The 19754-nt window shown below is 51.1% G+C and overlaps 5 protein-coding genes across 5 annotated transcripts; 2 read left to right on the top strand and 3 right to left on the bottom strand.

Moving 5' to 3' along the window:
* Positions 1-4318: 4318 nt before the first annotated feature.
* Positions 4319-4630, bottom strand: LOC135894951 (histone H4). The gene has a single exon (XM_065423005.1). The coding sequence runs from the start codon at positions 4628-4630 to the stop codon at positions 4319-4321; it is 312 nt and encodes a 103-aa protein (XP_065279077.1).
* Positions 4631-6634: 2004 nt separating this feature from the next.
* LOC135894948 (histone H2B 8) lies at positions 6635-7268 on the bottom strand. The gene is made up of 2 exons (XM_065423001.1): positions 7229-7268; positions 6635-7153 (listed from the first exon to the last, which is right to left on the bottom strand). Exon 2 carries the CDS (start codon positions 7132-7134, stop codon positions 6754-6756), a length of 381 nt encoding a protein of 126 aa, XP_065279073.1. The 5' UTR covers positions 7135-7153; positions 7229-7268; the 3' UTR covers positions 6635-6753.
* A 199-nt stretch (positions 7269-7467) lies between these two features.
* LOC135894945 (histone H2A.J-like) lies at positions 7468-11527 on the top strand. Its single transcript, XM_065422998.1, has 2 exons — positions 7468-7909; positions 11341-11527. Exon 1 carries the CDS (start codon positions 7516-7518, stop codon positions 7903-7905), a length of 390 nt encoding a protein of 129 aa, XP_065279070.1. The 5' UTR covers positions 7468-7515; the 3' UTR covers positions 7906-7909; positions 11341-11527.
* A 4998-nt stretch (positions 11528-16525) lies between these two features.
* Positions 16526-17018, bottom strand: LOC135894949 (histone H2B 8-like). Its single transcript, XM_065423002.1, has one exon. It carries the CDS (start codon positions 16936-16938, stop codon positions 16558-16560), a length of 381 nt encoding a protein of 126 aa, XP_065279074.1. The 5' UTR covers positions 16939-17018; the 3' UTR covers positions 16526-16557.
* Positions 17019-17308: 290 nt separating this feature from the next.
* LOC135894946 (histone H2A type 2-C-like) lies at positions 17309-18050 on the top strand. The gene has a single exon (XM_065422999.1). It carries the CDS (start codon positions 17355-17357, stop codon positions 17742-17744), a length of 390 nt encoding a protein of 129 aa, XP_065279071.1. The 5' UTR covers positions 17309-17354; the 3' UTR covers positions 17745-18050.
* The last annotated feature ends 1704 nt before the right edge of the window (positions 18051-19754 follow it).

The raw sequence follows: 19754 nt of genomic DNA, 5'->3' as shown, positions 1-19754 counted from the left end.
CCTCCCTCCCGCTGCTGGTTCCTGGCAGGGCTGCGGGCCCCCGGGCCTACAGCGAGGCCAACCCCCCAGCGGCTTCGCCCAGGCCCGGCTTGGTGCCTGCGGGCGGGTGCAGCCCCCGCCGCCCTGTGCCACCTGGGAGAAGGACCCAGCTTCTGAGGGGATGGGGGTGTGTGAGATGCAGGGTCCCCCCTCACCCAAGCTGCCCCGGTCGTATGGAGCAGGAAAGCCACATGGTCGACCGGGACAGACCCCCGTCCCCAGTGTAGGGCTCCTGGCTGCGTCGCTCTGTCAGTGCCCATCCCGGCTGGGTTTGCCCCCAGCCCCTCAGGTGCCTGCCACAGTGAGGTTGCCTCTGTGGGCCCAGAGGCTCAGACTCTGGGAAGTGAGAGCATGGCTGGTTCTACACCCTCCTGCCCTGTGGGGTCACTGAGAACAGTCATCCCCCTCCCCCCCCCCCCCCCGCATGTAGGGTGTGGCCTTTCTCATCCTCGTGTGTGTGTGTGTGTGTGTGTGTGTGAGTGTGTCACAGACAGACCCTCCGGCAAAGGCAAGGGAGGGGGGCGATGCAGGGTCCCCTCTGTCTGCTCTGACGTGGCTCGGGGTCTTTCTCCCCTTCACTTGCCCGGCAGCTTGCGCTAGCTCTCTCTCTCTTTAGCTCCGGCCCGTTCGCTCCCCCCCCCCCCCCCTGCTTGCCTGTTTCTTTCGCTCGCCCAGCTGCAGGCGCTCGCTCGCTGAGCCCTGCTCTCTCCTGGCTTCTGGTCCCAGCGCTGGCCACACAACCTCGCCCCCGGCGCGCCCCTCTGCTCCAGTCCCTCTCCCGCGCCGGCTCGCTTGCCCCGACACGCACGTTTCTTTGCTCGTGCCTTTGCTCGTCCAGCCTGTCTCTTGCTCGCTTGGCTCTGCCCCCCTCTGCCTTTGCTCACCCTGCCGGTCTGTCTCGTTTCGGCCACACAGCGCTGGCCCCGCTGGCGCTTACATCGGCCTGTCATGTCGCTCGGGGTGATGTAGCCCGGCCTTGGTTGCTCTCTCCTGCCACGTTCCCTCTCTCCCCCCTGCTCCACCTGTTACTGCCCCCTGGCCTCACGCCTTTGCCGGCCTGGCTTCTCGCTCTCTGGCTCCTGCTCTGCTGTTTGCTTGCCCGGCTGCACGCGCTTGTTCTCTCTTGCTTGCTTGTCAGTCGCTCGCTGGCTCCTTTGCTCAAGTGCTCGCTTGCTCTCCTCTGCTTGCTGCTGTCTCTTCCCTCGCTGGCTGCTCGCATGCCCTCGCCTCTGCTTGCTCTTGACTTGACTTGCCATCAGCTGTCTCTCGCTCTCTCGCTGCTCCGGTTTGCTCGCCCCGCTGCTCTGTCTTGCTCTCTTTCTCTGCTGTTGCGCCCTCTCTTGCTTGCCCCTTTGCTCACCCGCCTGCTGCATCCTCGCTCGCTCTGTTTCTCCGCTCGTTCGCTTTCTCTTTCGCTCGTTCTTGCTCCGCCCGTTTGCTCATCCCGCCTCTCTCGCCTTGTCGTGCTCGCTTTCTCTCTCTCTGTCTCTCCCCTGGCCGCACGCTCGCCGCCGGAACCTGAAGGCGGGGCAGGGAATCCCCCCCCACACAAACTTTTAGAAGTGGGAGGGTCGTGCCCCCTGGCTTTTTCACAAAAGAAACAGAAGCACAGAATTCATGTCCCCTGCAGATTTTCTTTCCCCCTGCCCCGTAGAATAATCGATTCTGCTGGGGAGGCGCTGCAATGACACCTTTTGCCCACCAGGGGCTGCTGTGGTGCCAGAAGCGAGGGCAGCTGGCTCACCGCTGGAGCAGCCAGCCGTGGCGAGAGTGGGGGCACTTTGGATTTTGATTATTCTACGGGGCGGGGAAAAGAAAATCTGCGGGGGACGTGAATTCTGCGCTTATGTTTCTTTTTTCTCTCCTCGCCATGCCCTCTGTCTTTCGCTTGCTTGCGCCTCTTTGCACGCTGTCTTGCTTGCTTTGGGCAGGGCCCATTTTCAGGAGCCGCTCGAAGCTGACGGCGGGAGAGGGCTCTCAATGAATCCGCCCCCAACGAGTGGCGGTAGCTGTGTCGGTGGGAGAAGCTCGGGGAGGTCCACACCGGCGCTTAGGTCGGTGTAACTGATGTCGCCCGAGGTGTGTGCATGTGGTTTTTCCGCACCCCTGAGCGACTTAAGTTACACCCACCTAAGCTGTAGGGTAGACATAGCCTCACGGGGTCCCCCAGCTGGCCGGTCAGGGGCGTTCTGGGTAAGGGCTGCTGTTTGGAGCAGTATTTGGGGTGAGGGGGGCTGGTCTGGGGGTGTCGTATTAGTATTTAGGGCCTGGGGCAGCTTATTTCATCTCCTCCCCTCTTCCCTGATTTTCTACAATCATCAGCTTGTTCTAGGAGCGTCTCTGCGTCTCATCTGCCTGCTCGGCCGCTCGTTTTCTCTCTCCCTCGCTGTCCCTGATACATCACCCTGCTCCATGACTGTTTTCTTCTCAACCCTGTCTCTATTGTATGTGTGGGGGGGCGGGACAGTTCCTCACACCTGTATTGCAGCCAATCAAACGACCACGGTTCCTTTCTGGCTGCTTCACCTGCTGCCAATGGCAAAAACGATGCTTTTCGGACAATGCTTTGTTTCCCCCCCTCTGTCTTTGCAACTGTGCCCCCCGCCCCCCAAACCAGCTGCCTGGAGGCACTTGTGGAAAATGACCCTTTGCTGGGGCCTTGAACATTTGTTAGAAATCAGCAGTGTGCCCTATGGAAAGGCACAGAGATGTGCGGGTGCTCTGTTGAAATGCTCCTTGATGTCCGGTGAAATGATTTACTCCCAAGGAGGGAACCTGTTGCTGGCTCCCAGTTTCTCCTCCTGCCGCACTTGGTTTTTCACCCCTCCCCCCAATAAAGTTTTCTGTTTCACTGGGAAGTCGTGGGTCATGTTTTTAATCAGGGCAGGGCCAGGCCAGCTTCACGGTCTAATGGGGGTTTGACTTGTGAACACGCTAACAACCCTACGGGTCAACGGGCACTTTTGATGCTCTCATGTATCAGCCATTGGCACCCCTCTCCCATCCTGTCCCCCCACCAACCCAGGACTCACTTATGCAGGATTTAGGAGGTCTGGGCTCCTGGCCCCCTGCCCCTGGGTTCTACTGAAAATTTGGGTGCCCAGTTTTAGGGGCGGGAGCAACAAGGGGACGGGAGAATGGTGCTTGTTCTGTGCAAAGCTCACCCTGGGGAGCCTGTACTGCCGGGGGCTCAGGAGAGGGCCAAGGCCGTCCTACACTTCCAGGTGTCACAGACTCCCCTCCATTGCACCGGACCATTCAGCAGCCTTCCTGGGCCCCCAGGGACATGGGAGCTCCCCCAGCGCCTGGTGGAGGAGCCAGGGGATGGAACAGAGCAGAGCACAGCAGCCTCCCCATAGCAGCTCAGGTGGGAGTTTGGAAAAACCAAGGGAGCTCTGGGAGTAGGCAAAGGGCCTGGGTGCTGGGGCAAAAAGCTCATCAGCCACCCATAAGCGGCCTCGAGAAGAGATTTTATAGCAGCACAAACGTAACCAGAGGCAGAGTCTGAGTTTCCTGGGCCGGGCAAGAACTGACCTGCAAGGCCGCCACTCTGCTTCAGCGGCCCACGGAGCTCGCCTGAAGCTAGGGACAGCGGCACCACAGGATTAGTGGCTGGCCCAGGTCCCGGAAGACCATATGACAACAGGGAGGCGTATCCCAATCAGCACAACGTGGATGTCTAGGGAGTAGATGCCGGTCCAATCCCCCCTTTGCTGTGGCACCAAATGAGCCGCTGGAGAGGGGGAAGGACAGGGCAGCTACAGACCTTTAGCACCTGCTGAGTGGAGACCATTGTTCCCCATTGCAATGGTACCAGGGGGTGTTAACAGCGCTTAATGTGCACCACCTGGCCTTACCACATCTGTTATAAAAGTACCACCACCTGTCATTGCAAACTAAGCCCTGGATGTTAATGGGGATCCTCCTGTTACGCACACATGAGACTAATGTTTTGCAGGGGCAGAGTGAATTAGTGCAGAGAATTGTCAATATTAAACAGCAGGCTCAGAAAAACATCCAGGAAGAAGCTACTGGGGAAGTAGCCATGAAGCATTAATTGTGTTGTCGCACTTAAGAAACCTACAAACCCAGGAGCCCCTCCAAGCAGCCAGCCCGCCCCTTATCTTACAACACAAGCCCTGTACCCTCACTAACGCCAGAACAGTTTGGCTCTGCGCCTTCCCAGCCTAAGCAAACTCGGCTCTTTCCGTGCACACGTGGGTGGCCCTTAAAAGGGCCTTAGAGAAATTAATGAGGTTTTTCTGGGTTAAAAGCCGACTCAGCCCCCGAAGCCGTACAGGGTGCGCCCCTGGCGTTTCAGGGCATACACCACATCCATGGCGGTCACGGTTTTCCGCTTGGCGTGCTCGGTGTAGGTCACCGCATCACGGATCACGTTCTCCAAGAAAACTTTCAGCACCCCGCGGGTCTCTTCATAGATCAGCCCCGAGATACGCTTCACCCCGCCGCGGCGAGCCAAGCGGCGGATGGCAGGCTTGGTAATGCCCTGGATGTTATCTCGCAAAACTTTGCGGTGCCTTTTAGCACCTCCTTTCCCCAGCCCCTTTCCACCCTTGCCACGACCAGACATGCTGCAAACAGATCGCTAGCACTACCAATATGTAAAATAAGCAGCGGCCTGTAGTGGGTTATATAGCACAGGGTCCGACCTGAGTGAGAACTGGAGCCACCGCTTGCGTCTCCCCCTCCCCTCGCCCCGTCAGAGGGACGCTTCCGGCTCTCACCAATGAGAGACGGCGGCCTTCGCCTCCAGCCAATCAGGACATGACGCGGGTAATTTTAAATTCAAACAGCGGAGTTTGGCGCTCGAGTGGGGCATAGCGAGACGCTGCAAGCAGGGTGGGGGAGACAATCCCCCGTCACACACACCCAAAAAGCTGTAAGGGGATGTGGGGGTTTATTTATCCCTGACCAGCCCCCAAAGCCGGAGAGCCACCCTCCCTGCACTCTCTGCACTGCGGTAGCTGTGGAGAGCCCCCGCTTTTGAATATTCACCTATTGCACACTTGGAAATAAACATCAATCCAATTTCTTTCCCCAAAGGTCCTGCAGGTCAGGTCCCCGGGGCCCCAGCTCCCAGCTGGACTGTACAGCGCTAAGCACAAACCGCTCCCCGTTTTCTCTGTGTGCCTCCCGAGGAGGGGGTGATCGATTTCCTGCTTTCAAAGGCGTTGTTATTGGTGCATTAGCAAACGGGCATTTTACTGGTGCTTTGGCCCTGGGCTTGGGGCGACTCCAGACTCGGGGGTGTTGCGGGAAGCTGAATTTCCACCTTTGAGAGGCCACACACTGTTGTCAGCTCCCCTGAACATTTTGTCACGAGTCTGGTGAGAATTATTGTGTTCCTTAAAGCCCCCCCCCCCCCCCCCCTCCAGCTCCTGCAGTCAGGAGGATAATGGGATGATTTCAGCCTTCATTCTTAAAGAAAAATAAATTTCTAGCTTTTGTGCGTGTGGAGGAACATAAGAACGGCCAGACTGGGTCAGACCAAAGGTCCCTCTAGCCCAGTGTCCTGTCTGCCAACAGTGTCCAATGCCGGGTGCCCTAGAGGGAATGAACAGAACAGGTGATCATCAAGTGATCCATCCCCTGTCACCCATTCCAGATTCTGGCAAACAGAGACAAGGGACACCATCCCTGCCCACCCTGGCTAATAGCCATTGACTATCCTAGTAAGCCTCAAAATGTGACACACACACACACACATACTGCACCCGCAAGGCTCAAAAAGCTTTCTATTATTTTGACATCATCTCATGATTTTTAAAGCCCATCTCGTGATCTGTGGTGAGCCTGACTCCTGTATTTTTAACAGTTGGGTTTGGCCAGACTGAGATCACAAAGATTTGCCTTCTTGCTGAGATTTCTCTGTTGGGGCGAGCCCAGAACTGGTCTGGGATGGGTGGTTTCCTCGGGGTGGATATGGTTGAAGTTCCCACACCCGGAGCGGCCACATGGTCGCAAACGGGAAATCTCTCCCTCCTCGCCTTGTAACAAACGCAAACGAGCTGCCCCCTTTCCAGTCTCCGAGCCCCCAAATCCGGTTTTAGAAAGGCAGATTTAATGGAGATTAACCATCTGGGAAACAAACCACCTGAGGAGATCAGGAAATGAACAGCTCTCGCCTCCTGGAGAAGCAGAGAAAGGTTGGTTTAGGATATAATTCATTCAGCCTGTCCCTATAAAATCTGGTATTAAAACAAAAAACCCCTTCGGTTTATTTTGTCTATAAAAGACCATCCATAGAACACACTGGGTTTCAGGCATGAAGGGAATAAAGACGCGAGCTCTTCCAAGCTATATGAAATGGAAAGGACACCTAGAGAGACATTTCATGTTGATTCACCTAAACGTGTGGCGCCCAGAAGTGAAGGGTTTTGCATTTCCTGTTCAGAGTTAGCCCATCTAACCACTGCATATTCTTAATAGCCAAGAAAATACCTAGCATATTCACAGCATTATGAAGCCCTCATTAAATGGGTTTTAATGATCACACAATATACTTGACTGTGTGTTAAGCGCCAGGAACAAAGAACATGACTAGGGCTATTCAAAGCTCGTTTTAAAGTGGTGCCTTTAGTTACTTTCTGCTGGTGAAACAGTGACTCAAGCTCTCATTGACAAAGTGGGTGGCTCTTAAAAGAGCCTTTGGGTTTTAGGTGTAACAACTTCCCGAAACGGCACAACCCTTGTTTACTTGGAGCTGGTGTACTTGGTCACCGCCTTGGTGCCCTCGGACACGGCGTGTTTGGCCAGCTCCCCGGGCAGCAGCAGGCGCACGGCGGTCTGGATCTCCCGAGAGGTGATGGTGGAGCGCTTGTTGTAATGCGCCAGGCGAGACGCCTCCCCAGCGATGCGCTCGAAGATGTCATTGACGAAGGAGTTCATGATGCCCATGGCCTTCGAAGAGATGCCGGTGTCGGGGTGAACCTGCTTCAGCACCTTATAGACATAAATGGAGTAACTCTCCTTCCGGGTCTTGCGGCGCTTCTTATCCCCCTTCTTCTGGGTCTTGGTCACCGCTTTCTTGGAGCCCTTCTTGGGCGCGGGAGCAGACTTCGCTGGTTCGGGCATCTTGAAGACCGCAAGCAACCTGCAAAACACAATACTGTTACCTGCAGCGGTGGCCCTTTATTTATACCGCGCCTATGTAAATGAGGTAGCCTACCTTTTCCTTTCCTATTGGCTGATAGCAAGCAACACGTCACCCCGCGGCCAACTCAGCAACAAAGAACGCGGACTCTAATTCTCGCACTTCTTATTGGATAGTCACAGCATCTTTCCTCCCCATTGGCCAGGTGGAGAAGTAGCTTTCCCATTGGGTGATACAGGTAGAGCCAATCAGAAGTCGCGTGGCTCATCTGCCCGAGCCTATAAAAGGCTGGGCCCGTATAATTTTACGCATCTGTTTCCAGAGTTGCGTAAGTTGCTGTTGCTGATTTGTATAGTGTCGTGATGTCTGGCCGCGGAAAGCAAGGCGGGAAAGTGCGGGCCAAGGCCAAGTCTCGCTCTTCTCGTGCTGGGCTGCAGTTTCCAGTCGGGCGTGTACACCGACTGCTGCGCAAGGGGAACTACGCGGAGCGAGTGGGAGCCGGCGCTCCCGTTTACATGGCTGCGGTGCTGGAGTACCTCACGGCGGAAATCTTGGAGCTGGCTGGCAACGCCGCCCGGGACAACAAGAAAACCCGCATCATCCCCCGGCACTTGCAGCTGGCCATCCGCAACGACGAGGAGCTGAACAAGCTGCTGGGCAAAGTCACCATCGCCCAGGGGGGCGTCCTGCCCAACATCCAGGCGGTGCTGCTGCCCAAGAAAACCGAGAGCCACAAAGCCAAGGGCAAGTGAGCAGGTGGCTAGTATTCGAATTCACTGAACCCAAAGGCTCTTTTAAGAGCCACCCACAAGTTCAAAAAGAGCTGTTGATCTCTGAAAACGATAGATAAAGGTGGAGAGGAAAAAAGCATAAGTGTAAAACAGTTATCTGTGGAGATGCATACAACAGTTTACGGGTAATTTACTGTGCTTCTGAATTGTTACCAGACACCTGAGGTTTAGTGTCAAACTGGGTTATAGTCTATTAAAAGAGCAATCTCATTTCTAAGGGGTTTGGAGTGAAATGCATTAACACTCCCTATATCAGCTAAAATGGAGAATGGCCTCTACTTAATTTGGCAGTAAAGTTGCTTTTCCTCCCCTTACCTGGTTCTAGGCATTTAAGAAAAATAAAGTGGTTTGGATGAAATGATAGTTCCTGTGGTCTCCCGTATTTTGGGGTGTGAGTTCAGCAAGCGAGTGCAGATGCAAGAATCAATACTCTCTCTCTTGTCCCTATTCTGTCATTTCTGTTTCTGTGAAAATGCATCCTCAGTGTGTTTTCTGGCAGGAGAGACATGAGTAACAGCTCTACATAGAGAGGGAGGTTACTGATTAGAAAAAAACGAAACAAAAAAAACCTACCCACGTTTTCCTGCATTCACACCCAGCCACAAAGTAAGTGGTTGTTTACAATTTTCTTCGCAAACTGAGAGCATGCTACTGAATATATGTGAAATAAATGGTGTGTGTCATTCCAATGAGCCACACAGATTAAAATGCAAACCTGGAAATTGATAACCTAAGAATGGCCATACTGGTTCAGGCCAATGGTCTGTTTAGCCCAGTATCCTGTCTTTCAATAGTAGCTGGTGCCTAGTATTTCAGAGGGAATCAACAGAATAGGTGACTGATCCATCCCTTGTCCACTCCCAGTCTTGAGCAGTCAGAGGCTCAGGGTTCCATCCCTGACCAACTTGGCTAATAGCCATTGATGGACCTGTGGTCGATTAATTAATCTAATTTTTTTTTGAGGCATGTCATAGTTTTGGCCTTCACAACATCCCCTGGCAAGGAGTTCCACAGGTTGTGTTGAGTGAAGTATTTCCTTTATATCAGTACTCAAACTGGGGGTCAGGACCCCTCAGGGGGTCACAAGATTCTTACATGGGGGGGGGGGTTTGCGAACTGTCAGCCTCCACCCCAAACCTGCCTTGCCTCCAGCATTTATAATGGTGGTAAATATATAAAGTGTTTTTAATTTATAAGGGGGGGGGGTCACACTCAGAGGCTTTCTATGTGCAAGGGGGTCACCAGTACAAAAGTTTGAGAACCACTGCTTTATATGATGTTTGTTTATATGGAGAAAACACAGGGGAGGGGAAGAGCCTTTTCCTTCTGGGCCACACTGAAATGCTTTATAGAAATGTTGCACCCTAATTAAGTGCTCCCCAGACCCCATGCTGGGGAGTGCCCCCTTTTTCCACTGTTCCCTCTGTGACGTTGTGCAGTCTATATGGTTTTATAAAAACTTGATAATAAGTCAATATAATGTAACTGGGATAGTTTTAGAAAAATTTGACAATAAGTGAATGTAACGTAACTGGGATATGCTTCATGCAAAAGGTCTCTTGTAAGGTATCATTACAAAGCTTATAATCTACTGAGTATGATCATCTGATTTGTATAAATGTACCACTCTTGTATCTAAAACTAGAAATATAAAATGTAACTCTGAGGGCCTATTGTAATTATGTAAAGTGTGGGCCATTAATGATGGTTTGGAATCTTGATGACTCCCATTGTCTGCAGATGGCTGTTTACCTGTGAGTCTCCCTGTATATGTGTGTGCTGGCAAGTGAGTAATGAAGTCTTGCAGTGACATGTGATCATGTCACCTGAACTGGAATCCATCTTTAACCTGGTGCTTTTCCAGTGAGGGGAGGGGGTGGAAACCCAGAGGGACAAAGGGTTCCCGCCTTATGCAAAAGATATATAAAGGGGTGGAAGAGAACAGAGAGAGAGAGGAGCCATCATGGAGAATCCCCTAGATAACACCTAAGCTGGAACAAAAGCTGTACCAGGGGAAAGAATTGTGCCCAGGCCTGGAAGGTGTCCAGTCTGAGAAAAACTTACTGAAGCATCTCTGAGGGTGAGATTATCTGTATTTAGTTTGATTAGGCATAGATTTGCGCATTTTATTTTATTTTGCTTGTGACTTACTTTGTTCTCTCTGTTACTACTTTGAACCACTTAAATCCTACTGTCTGTATTTAATAAAATCACTTTTTATTTAGTAATTTACTCAGAGTATGTATTAATACCTGGGGGAGCAAACAACTGTGCATATCTCTCTATCAGTGTTATAGAGGGCGAACAATTTATGAGTTTGCCCTGCATAAGCTTTATGCAGGGTAAAACGGATTTATCTGGGTTTAGACCCCATTGGGAGTTGGGCATCTGAGTGCTAAAGACAAGCACACTCCTGTGAGCTGGTTTTGGGTAAACTTGCAGCTTTGGGACTAGTAATTCAGACCCTGAGTCTTTGTTAGAGCAGACTGGAGTGGCTGGCTCAGCAAGACAGGGTGCTGGAATCCTGAGCTGGCAGGGAAAACAGAAACAGGGGTAGTCTTGGCACATTGGGTGGCAGCTCCCAAGGGGGTTTCTGTGATCCAACCCGTCACACCCTCTTCCCCCATATCAGAGCCTTCCAATCTCCCTTCTGTGGCACAAGTTCTGTGTGCCCCCATTCCTCCTTCCCCCAGCAGGGGCCCTGAGTCAACCCGTTACCTCCTTCCTTCCCATGTGAGGGTTTCTGCATGCCACATTTCCTCCTTCCCCAATACGAGGGTCCTCCATTCTCTCCTCCCATGCCAGGGGCTGTGCATTCTTTCCCCCCCCCCCCATTATTCTTATGTGGGAGAAAAGTCATTCAGCATAGCCATATCAATGTGTTAATTGGTCGGTGTCATGGACTCACAGGTCGTGCCCACTCTTGGCCCCGTGCGGTCCCTGGGGGGAACCCCCTTCAGTGCGACAGCCCTTCTTGGGGGTCCACTCTCTCTTGGGGGTTGCCCCTCCACCTCCTGGAGCCGCACCTCTCTGAGCCTTAGCATGCCTGTCTCTCGCTGTGGGCCCCCTCAGGGAGTCCACTTGCTCTGGCCCCCGGGGCCTCCACTCCCAGAGGGAATAATGCCCCCTGTTCTCTAGCCCGGAGCGACTCTCCACCAGCGTAACACAGGAGGGTTTATGGAGGAGAAGCAGGGATAAGATGGGGTGTGTGTATGGTTATACTGGAAGGGGGTTAATGGGCACAGTGAGAACTCTGTTATTCTCCGACACCATCAACCAGTTATTTAATCTACAGACAAATGCAGGAATGCTTGAGGCGCTTGGCCTGTGCTAAAGAACTGGTAGGAGCTTAATGTTTCCCTTTTTTGGCTTTTCTGATTTCTTCCCACCCTCCAGAATCATTCTGATCGCTGATGCCTGGACTATTTCCATGTCCTGAACGTTTGGAATTGACTGGATGCAAGATTCCAACAGACTTACAGACAACTGCCATCAAGTTGCGTGTAAGGCCTTCACCAGCTCAGCCCATAAATCCTGTTTGATTTACTGTGGAATGAGCCTCTGCTCCTCCCTGGGCACAGAGCCCCTACCATGCAGGGGGAACCCGCACCTCCTGCCTTTAGCACCAGAGTCCCCCCCCCATGACTTCATTAAATTCTAGCCTGCCCCTGTTGCACAGAAAAAGACTGGGAGGGACCCTTTGAGGCGCTTGAGTGAGGTGTAACTCATGGAGTTGTGCTTTCAAATGGCTCCTGTTTAACCTGATTTATCACACAATGGATAGTTCTCTGAAGACGTCCACACAGTGTGCAGCGGGGGTCAAAAAAGCAAATGATGTTAGGAGCCATTAAAAAGGGGATAGAAAGTAAGACCGAGAGTATCTTATTGCCCGTATATGAATCCATGCTACGCCCACATCTTGAATACTGCATACAGATGTGGTCTCCTCATCTCCAAAAAGGTATACTGGCATTAGAAAAGGTTCAGAGAAGGGCAACTAAAATGATTAGGGGTTTGGAACGGGTCCCATATGAGGAGAGATTAAAGGAGGCTAGGACTTTTCAGCTTGGAAAAGAGACTAGGGGGGATATGATAGAGGTCTATAAAATCATGAGTGGTGTGGAGAAAGTAGATAGGGAAGTTATTTACTTATTCCCATAATACAAGAACTAGGGGTCACCAAATGAAATTAATAGGCAGCAGGTTTAAAACAAATAAAAGGAAGTTCTTCACACAGCGCCCAGTTAACCTGTGGAACTCCTTGCCTGAGGAGGTGGTGAAGGGTAGGACTATAACAGGGTTTAAAAGAGAACTGGATAAATTCATGGAGGTTAAGTCTATTAATGGCTATTAGCCAGGCTGGGTAAGGAATGGTTTCCCCATTCCTGTTTGTCAGAGGGTGGAGATGGATGGCAGGAGAGAGATCACTTGATCATTGCCTGTTGGGTTCACTCCTGCTGGGGCACCTGGCATTGGTCATTGTCGGCAAACAGGACCTTTGGTCTGACCCAGTACGGCCATTCTTATGTTCTTATGAATGTGATCAGATTATTATCAGGAGCAACTGATCCTGGAGCTATGTAGCCAGTTGAGGGGAGGACCCCACAGTGGTCTGGTCATAGACAGTAAGTCCGAAGTTGCACTTGACTTTATTCCCATCTCAAACAGATTAACCCTAAAGAACAGGGTCCAGTCCAGGAAGTGCTGTAGGCACTTAGGCAGGCTGGCTCCGGAGTCACAACCCTTGCAGAGCACGGGGTGATCCCAGGACTCTGGATTGCTTGGTGAATAGGGAGAAACAAACAATGTGCATTTTAATACAGACCTGTAGGAAGAAGGAATGCAGGCCATACTTACAGAATGGGGGACTTTATCCTGGGATGCCACAATGCTAAAGGTGATTTGGGGGAGGGTCATGGTGGATAATTAGCTGAACATCTGATCCTAGTGCATCACTGTGGCCACCAGTGCTAATATGATCTATGGATGTATAAACAGGGGAAAGTCAAGTCAGGGTAGAGAGGTTCTTTTACCAGTTTGGCTCTGGTGTGACCACTGCTCGAATAAATGGACACAAATCAGACTTCAAGAATGATAACATTCAAAAACCAGTTGGGGAACACTTCAACCTCCCTGGTCACTCGATTACAGACCTCAAAGTCACAATTCTCCAACAAAAAAACTTCAAAAACAGACTCCAACAAGAGACTGCTGAATTGGAATTAATTTGCAAACTCGACACCATTAAATTAGGCTTGAATAAAGACTGGTAGTGGATGGCTCATTACACAAAGTAAAACTATTTCTTCATGCTTATTTTTCCCCTACGGTTACTCACCTTCTTGTCAACTGTTGGAAATGGGCCATCCTGATTATCACTACAAAAGGTTTTTTTTCCTCCTGCTGATAATAGCCCACCTTAACTGATCACTCTTGTTATAGTGTGTATGGCAACACCCATTTTTTCATGTTGTGTGTGTGTGTGTATATCTTCCTAGTGTATTTTCCACTGCATGCATCCAATGAAGTGGATTTTAGCCCACAAAAGCTTATGCTCAAATAAATTTGTTAGTCTCTAAGGTGCCACAAGTCTTCCTGTTCTTTTTGCTTGAATCCTGTGTCCAGTTGTGGTGCCCACAATTAAAGAAAGATGTTGATAAATTGGAGAGGGTTCAGAGAAGAGCCTCAAGCATGATTAAAAGATCAGAAAACGTGTTAGAGCAGAGATGCTGGAACTGGGGTGGTGGTGGTGGGGGATGCTGCCACCCCAATCCCCAGTTTAAAGTGGTTTCCATTATACACAGTTTGTTTCAATGGCTCTCAGCACCCCCACTATACAAATTGTTCCAGTGCCCCGAGTGAGCTTCTTGAGTCTCTCGATCTATTTAATTTAACAAACAGAAGATTAAGGGGTGACTTTTATCCCCTATGCGCTATAAGGACAGACGCCCCCCAACTTATGGAATCGTTCCATTCCGGAAAGCCTTGTGTAACTCAAATTTTGCGTAAGTCGGAAACATATACCTGTACATTACGCAAAAGTTTCCGCAACTCAAAAATCCTATTTCTGGCTTATGGAACTTTTTCTGTAAGTGCGAATTTGCGTAAGTCGGATCTTGTGTAACCTGGGGAGTGTCTGTACCTACATGGGGATCCAATATTTGATAATGGGCTCTTTACTCTAGCAGACAAAGGTCTAACAAGATCCAGTAACTGGAACTTAGGCTAGACGAATTTAGACTGGAAATAAGGTGTATATTTAGAACAGTGAAGGTAGTTAATCATTGGGGCAATTTACCAAGGGTTATAGTGGAGTCTCTAGCACTGGCAATTATAAAATCAAGATGGGATGATTTTCTACTAAATGCTGTGCTCTAGTTCAAACAGGATTTTGGGAAAGGCCTATGGCTAGAATTCAGATCACAATGGTCTCTTCTGGCCCTTGAATCTCAGAAACTAGTCTCTTACTGTAACTCTGCCTAAGAGTTTACACCTCTACCCCGATATACCATGAATTTGGATATAACGCGGTAAAGCAGCGCTCCGGGGGTGCAGGGCTGCGCACGCCAGCAGTTCAAAGCAAGTTTGATAGAACGCTGTTTCACCTATAACGTGGTAAGATTTTTTTGGCTTCTGAGGACAGCGTTATATCAGGGTAGAGGTGTATTTTATATTTGCACAGCAGGTAGCACTGTGGAGACCACCCTAGCGGAGGCCCTTAAGCACTACTCCAATAACAGGGTTAAATAATAATAATGAATCAGCTGGATACAGCCCGTCAGGATGCTCTGTACAATACAATACTTGAGCCACAGAGTTAAGCATTTGAAAGACTGGTGTTAATCATTGCTGAGAGAGATGACAGGGTACAATCTCCTGGAAAATAGGAACATATGCAAATAGTCAAAAGCTTCTATTAAATCAGCTTATGCTGTGGAAAACAAAAGAGCTCTACTTTAGACTCTAGATTTGGGAGTATGAGAAAGCTAAGGATGCAATAAAGCAGAGGCAGACAATAGGTGGACAGCTGGTCAAATCCAGACGGTCAGATGCTTTTGAACAGACTTTGAAATTTTTATTTACTTATCAGGACTGTTATTTTTGTATTATTGTTTCTGGAGTCTGGGCCTTGACAAAAAATAATTGATTCCCTATGCAGTAAGGGAAATTACTCTGAACAGTCAGAGAGGGGACTTGCTCCCTTGAAAGGTTCTCTATTTACTGCTGAAACCAAGACATCAGAAGCTACCTTACAGAGCTGGGGAGAGCGTGCAGATCAGGTATGAGAAAAAGCGTGTTTTGCAGTGTGTTTGGGGGTGGGGGTGGGGAGGCGGTGTGCCTAACAGAGTTACTGTGGGTATTTTCCGACCAAATTGAGAACTGAGCGAGGAGGCCGGAAACACTTCCGCCTCTCCCGCCCTATAATGTGACGCGTCTTCGCTCCCACCAATGAGGCACCGCACAGCGAACTCTGGCCAATCATTAGCCAGCGCTTAACTTCAAATTCAAAAAGTTGCCTTTTGGCGCCAGCCCTGCCCTGCTGTTCCTTGATCTGATCTGTTCAATAAAACTAGCCCAAGTTAAAAGAAATTAACAAGGGAACGTAGTGTAAAAGACACTGATCAAATCTTTCAACTCAGGCGCTTTCAAGAACGAATGAAGAATTGTTTCCACCTGTAGCTAACAAAAATGTTTTCATTAGCATTCATTCCTTCATCACATGTCTCCAGGCCTTCTCTGCTCTGAAACAATTTTAGCGTCATTTCTTATAGGTCTATGAGTTGCAATACCCTCTATTATTTTTTCCCCCCAGAGACCAGTAATCTGTCCCTCCGTGTAGAATTTTTATTTTAAATATATATTTTTTTTATTTGAAAATCTGGAAAATTAAGTTAAACCACTGAATTGATATTTTGGGAAGAAATTGATACCATCCAGAACGTTGCTGAATGTCTTCTAAACGCCTTAACATTGATAAAAATGGAAAAAGGAATATTTTTTTGTCATTGAAATGCCCTTGAATACACTAAGAGAGACAAGGTAATATATTTGATAAGACTCAAATATTTTATTACCTGACTCACCTCTCTAGAGAAGGTCCAGACCCCAGAAAAAAATATTTTATCACATTAATTTTTGTGGGTGACAGACAAGCTTTCTAGTTCTCAAAGGTTTGGAAAATGTTCTTGGATTGTCACAACCAAATGTAAAAATGGAACATATTGCTTAAGCTGATTAATACTGCTCTAGTCATACAGGGGGGAAATATAATTAAAAACTGCTGAAAAACAGCATAATCCTTTAAAAGTGCTGATTTATTTCTCCAATTAACTCATTATCAGGCCCCTTTACTCAAGTGAAGAGTAAATTCACTTACTTCCTGTGCATGTAAATTCCATCTCTCGTGCCCGATATCAATTAGGTTTGTGATTTGCCAGGATGTTACAAATTAGTAGAATTTAACACTACTATAGAAGTTACAGACTCACTGGGTACGTCTGAAAGTTAGATGTTAAACACCGTGTCAGTGAAAGTGACCAAGGCTCTCTTATAGATCAAGTAGATGGCTCTTAAAAGAGCCGTTGTGTTTTTTTTTTTTTAGAGAAAGACCAGTTACTTGGAGCTGGTGTACTTGGTCACCGCCTTGGTGCCCTCGGACACGGCGTGTTTGGCCAGCTCCCCGGGCAGCAGCAGGCGCACGGCGGTCTGGATCTCCCGGGAGGTGATGGTGGAGCGCTTGTTGTAATGCGCCAGGCGAGACGCCTCCCCAGCGATGCGCTCGAAGATGTCATTGACGAAGGAGTTCATGATGCCCATGGCCTTCGAAGAGATGCCGGTGTCGGGGTGAACCTGCTTCAGCACCTTGTAGACATAAATGGAGTAACTCTCCTTCCGGGTCTTGCGTCGCTTCTTATCCCCCTTCTTCTGGGTCTTGGTCACCGCTTTCTTGGAGCCCTTCTTGGGCGCGGGAGCGGACTTGGCTGGATCAGGCATACTAACTTCAAAGCTGGTCACTTGATAAAACACCGATGGGACAAGCTGAATGATAAGCCGCTAGTGTAGGAGAGCTTTTATTTATAGCGCCCCTATGCAAATGAGGGTAGCCTATATACTACCTTCCTATTGGATCCTAAATAATAAGTTACCTTTCTCTCTTACAGACTTGTATGCAAATAAAGTGCCACTCCAAGTCTCGCATTCCTATTGGATACCACAACAGAATCTACATTCCGATTGGTCAGGTTGAGAAGTCGGCTTCCCATTGGTTCTCTCAGGAGCTTTTTCGCTTGGCCAATCACCAGTTTCTGGCCTGATCGCTACGAGGGCATAAAAGGCAAAGAACACGCTTTGCTCCCTTACAGGTTTATTTTGTGTAAGCCGCGTTCGTATCTTCTCTCAAGAGTTTCACCATGTCTGGCCGTGGAAAGCAGGGTGGCAAAGCTCGGGCCAAGGCCAAGTCTCGCTCTTCTCGTGCTGGGCTGCAGTTCCCTGTGGGCCGTGTGCACCGACTGCTGCGCAAGGGGAACTATGCGGAGCGAGTGGGAGCCGGCGCTCCCGTTTACATGGCTGCGGTGCTGGAGTACCTCACTGCGGAAATCTTGGAGCTGGCTGGCAACGCCGCCCGGGACAACAAGAAAACCCGCATCATCCCCCGGCACTTGCAACTGGCCATCCGCAACGACGAGGAGCTGAACAAGCTACTGGGCAAAGTCACCATCGCCCAGGGGGGCGTCCTGCCCAACATCCAGGCGGTGCTGCTGCCCAAGAAAACCGAGAGCCACAAAGCCAAGGGCAAGTGAGCTGGCTCTTGCTGCTGCTTTCTAGGCGAAGGAGATCCCCCGCCACTCCGCCTCTCAACCCCAAAGGCTCTTTTCAGAGCCACTCACAATGTCAGGCAAAGAGTTGTTAGTCCCTGTTCTGTCGCTTGGGGGTTGTTGCTAAGGGAACATGAACCAGTTTAGTAAAAACTCATGCCCAGGTTGCTATCCCGGTCGAAAACGGGTGGCGAGAATATACAGGAGACCCATAGTTCTCTATGAAAACACGCCCCATGGATAGAAAACCTCCTGATCCAGCCCCAGAGACCTGGAAACGTGTGAACCAATAAGCTCCTTTGCCGGGGGAGAGACACTAGTAATTTTAATAAAGCAGGAGAAAACCGGTCTCGAGTCGGGTTGCGCGTTTCCTCTTTGCGGTAGGGGCTGTTCGGCGGTGTCAGGGCGAAGCACAATAAGAAAACGGCTACAGTGGGTCAGACCAAAGGTCCATCTGGCCCAGTATCATGTCTTCCGAGAGTGGGAATGAAAGCGGGTGGAGTGTGTGTGTGTGTGTGTGTGTGTGTGTGTGTGTGTGCGCGCGCGCGCGCGCGGAATTCACCCCCAGCCCGGCAAATTCAAAGGGTACAAACGGCTGCGCGCCATACTCCCAGCGAAGGAGGCCCAGGGCACGCCTCCCCCCCTCCTTCTCCCTCCCTGCGCGCCCTTATGGGATGGAGGGTCGGGGCGGGTTGTATCTCTGGCCAATCCCCGCGCAGCCCGTGAAATTCAAAAAGCTCAACTGCCCCTGCGGCGAGTTACTGAAAATCCGCGGGAGGCGCAGACCAGAGGCACTTGAGCAAACCCCTCACTTCCCCCAGCACTGAGCATACAACCCCCAGAGTGCCCCTCTATGGCCCCTCAGGCACTGAGCACACAACCCCCCAGAGTGCCCCTCTATGGCCCCCCAGGCACTGAGCACACAACCCCCCAGAGTGCCCCTCTATGGCCCCCCAGGCACTGAGCAAACAGCCGCCCAGAGTGCCCCTCTATGGCCCCCTAGGCACTGAGCACACAACCCCCCAGAGTGCCCCTCTATGGCCCCCCAAGCACTGAGCACACAACCCCCCAGACTGCCCCTCTATGGCCCCCCAGGCACTGAGCACAGCCCCCACTTCCCCTCTATGCCCCCCCAGGCACTGAGCAAACAACCCCCCAGACTGCCCCTCTATGCCCCCCCAGGCACTGAGCACACAACCCCCCAGACTGCCCCTCTATGGCCCCCCAGACTGCCCCTCTATGGCCCCCTAGGCACTGAGCACACAACCCCCCAGAGTGCCCCTCTATGGCCCCCCAGGCACTGAGCACACAACCCCCCAGACTGCCCCTCTATGGCCCCCCAGGCACTGAGCACACAACCCCCAGAGTGCCCCTCTATGGCCCCCCAGGCACTGAGCACACAACCCCCAGAGTGCCCCTCTATGGCCCCCCAGGCACTGAGCACAGCCCCCACTTCCCCTCTATGGCCCCCCAGGCACTGAGCACACAACCCCCCAGACTGCCCCTCTATAGCCCCCCCAGGCACTGAGCACACAACCCCCCAGACTGCCCCTCTATGGCCCCCCAGACTGCCCCTCTATGGCCCCCTAGGCACTGAGCACACAACCCCCCAGAGTGCCCCTCTAGGCCCCCCCAGGCACTTGAGCAAGCCCCCCACTTCCCCTCTTTTCCTGCAGACACTGAGCAAAGCCCCTCCCAGTGTCCCCTCTATCCCCCCAAATGCTCCTCTATGGCCCCCCAGGCACTTGAGCAAGCCCCCCACTTCCCCTCTATCCCCCTGAGCACTGAGCAAAACCCCTCCCAGTGTCCCCTCTGTACTCCTCTATGCCCCCCAAACACTGAGCAACCCCCTCAGTGTCCCTCTACGTTCTCCAGGCACTGAGCGTTGGCAAGCCCCCATGTGTCTCCTCTATCCCCCCCAGACACTGAGCACGCACCCTTCCCGCCCCCCCGTCTCCTCTATCCCCAGGCGCTTAGCTCTCTGCTCAAGGGAGC

The sequence above is a fragment of the Emys orbicularis genome, assembly GCF_028017835.1.
Source record: "Emys orbicularis isolate rEmyOrb1 chromosome 21 unlocalized genomic scaffold, rEmyOrb1.hap1 SUPER_21_unloc_1, whole genome shotgun sequence".
In the NCBI taxonomy this organism is placed as follows: domain Eukaryota; kingdom Metazoa; phylum Chordata; order Testudines; family Emydidae; genus Emys; species Emys orbicularis.
The sequence above is the reverse complement of the archived record's forward strand: the minus strand, read 5'-3'. Positions and strand labels throughout refer to the sequence as shown.

Coding starts and splice junctions, on each gene's coding strand:
- LOC135894951 (XM_065423005.1), bottom strand. CDS start 4,630: ATGTCTGGTCGTGGCAAGGGTGGAAAGGGGCTGGGGAAAGGAGGTGCT.
- LOC135894948 (XM_065423001.1), bottom strand. CDS start 7,134: ATGCCCGAACCAGCGAAGTCTGCTCCCGCGCCCAAGAAGGGCTCCAAG.
- LOC135894945 (XM_065422998.1), top strand. CDS start 7,516: ATGTCTGGCCGCGGAAAGCAAGGCGGGAAAGTGCGGGCCAAGGCCAAG.
- LOC135894949 (XM_065423002.1), bottom strand. CDS start 16,938: ATGCCTGATCCAGCCAAGTCCGCTCCCGCGCCCAAGAAGGGCTCCAAG.
- LOC135894946 (XM_065422999.1), top strand. CDS start 17,355: ATGTCTGGCCGTGGAAAGCAGGGTGGCAAAGCTCGGGCCAAGGCCAAG.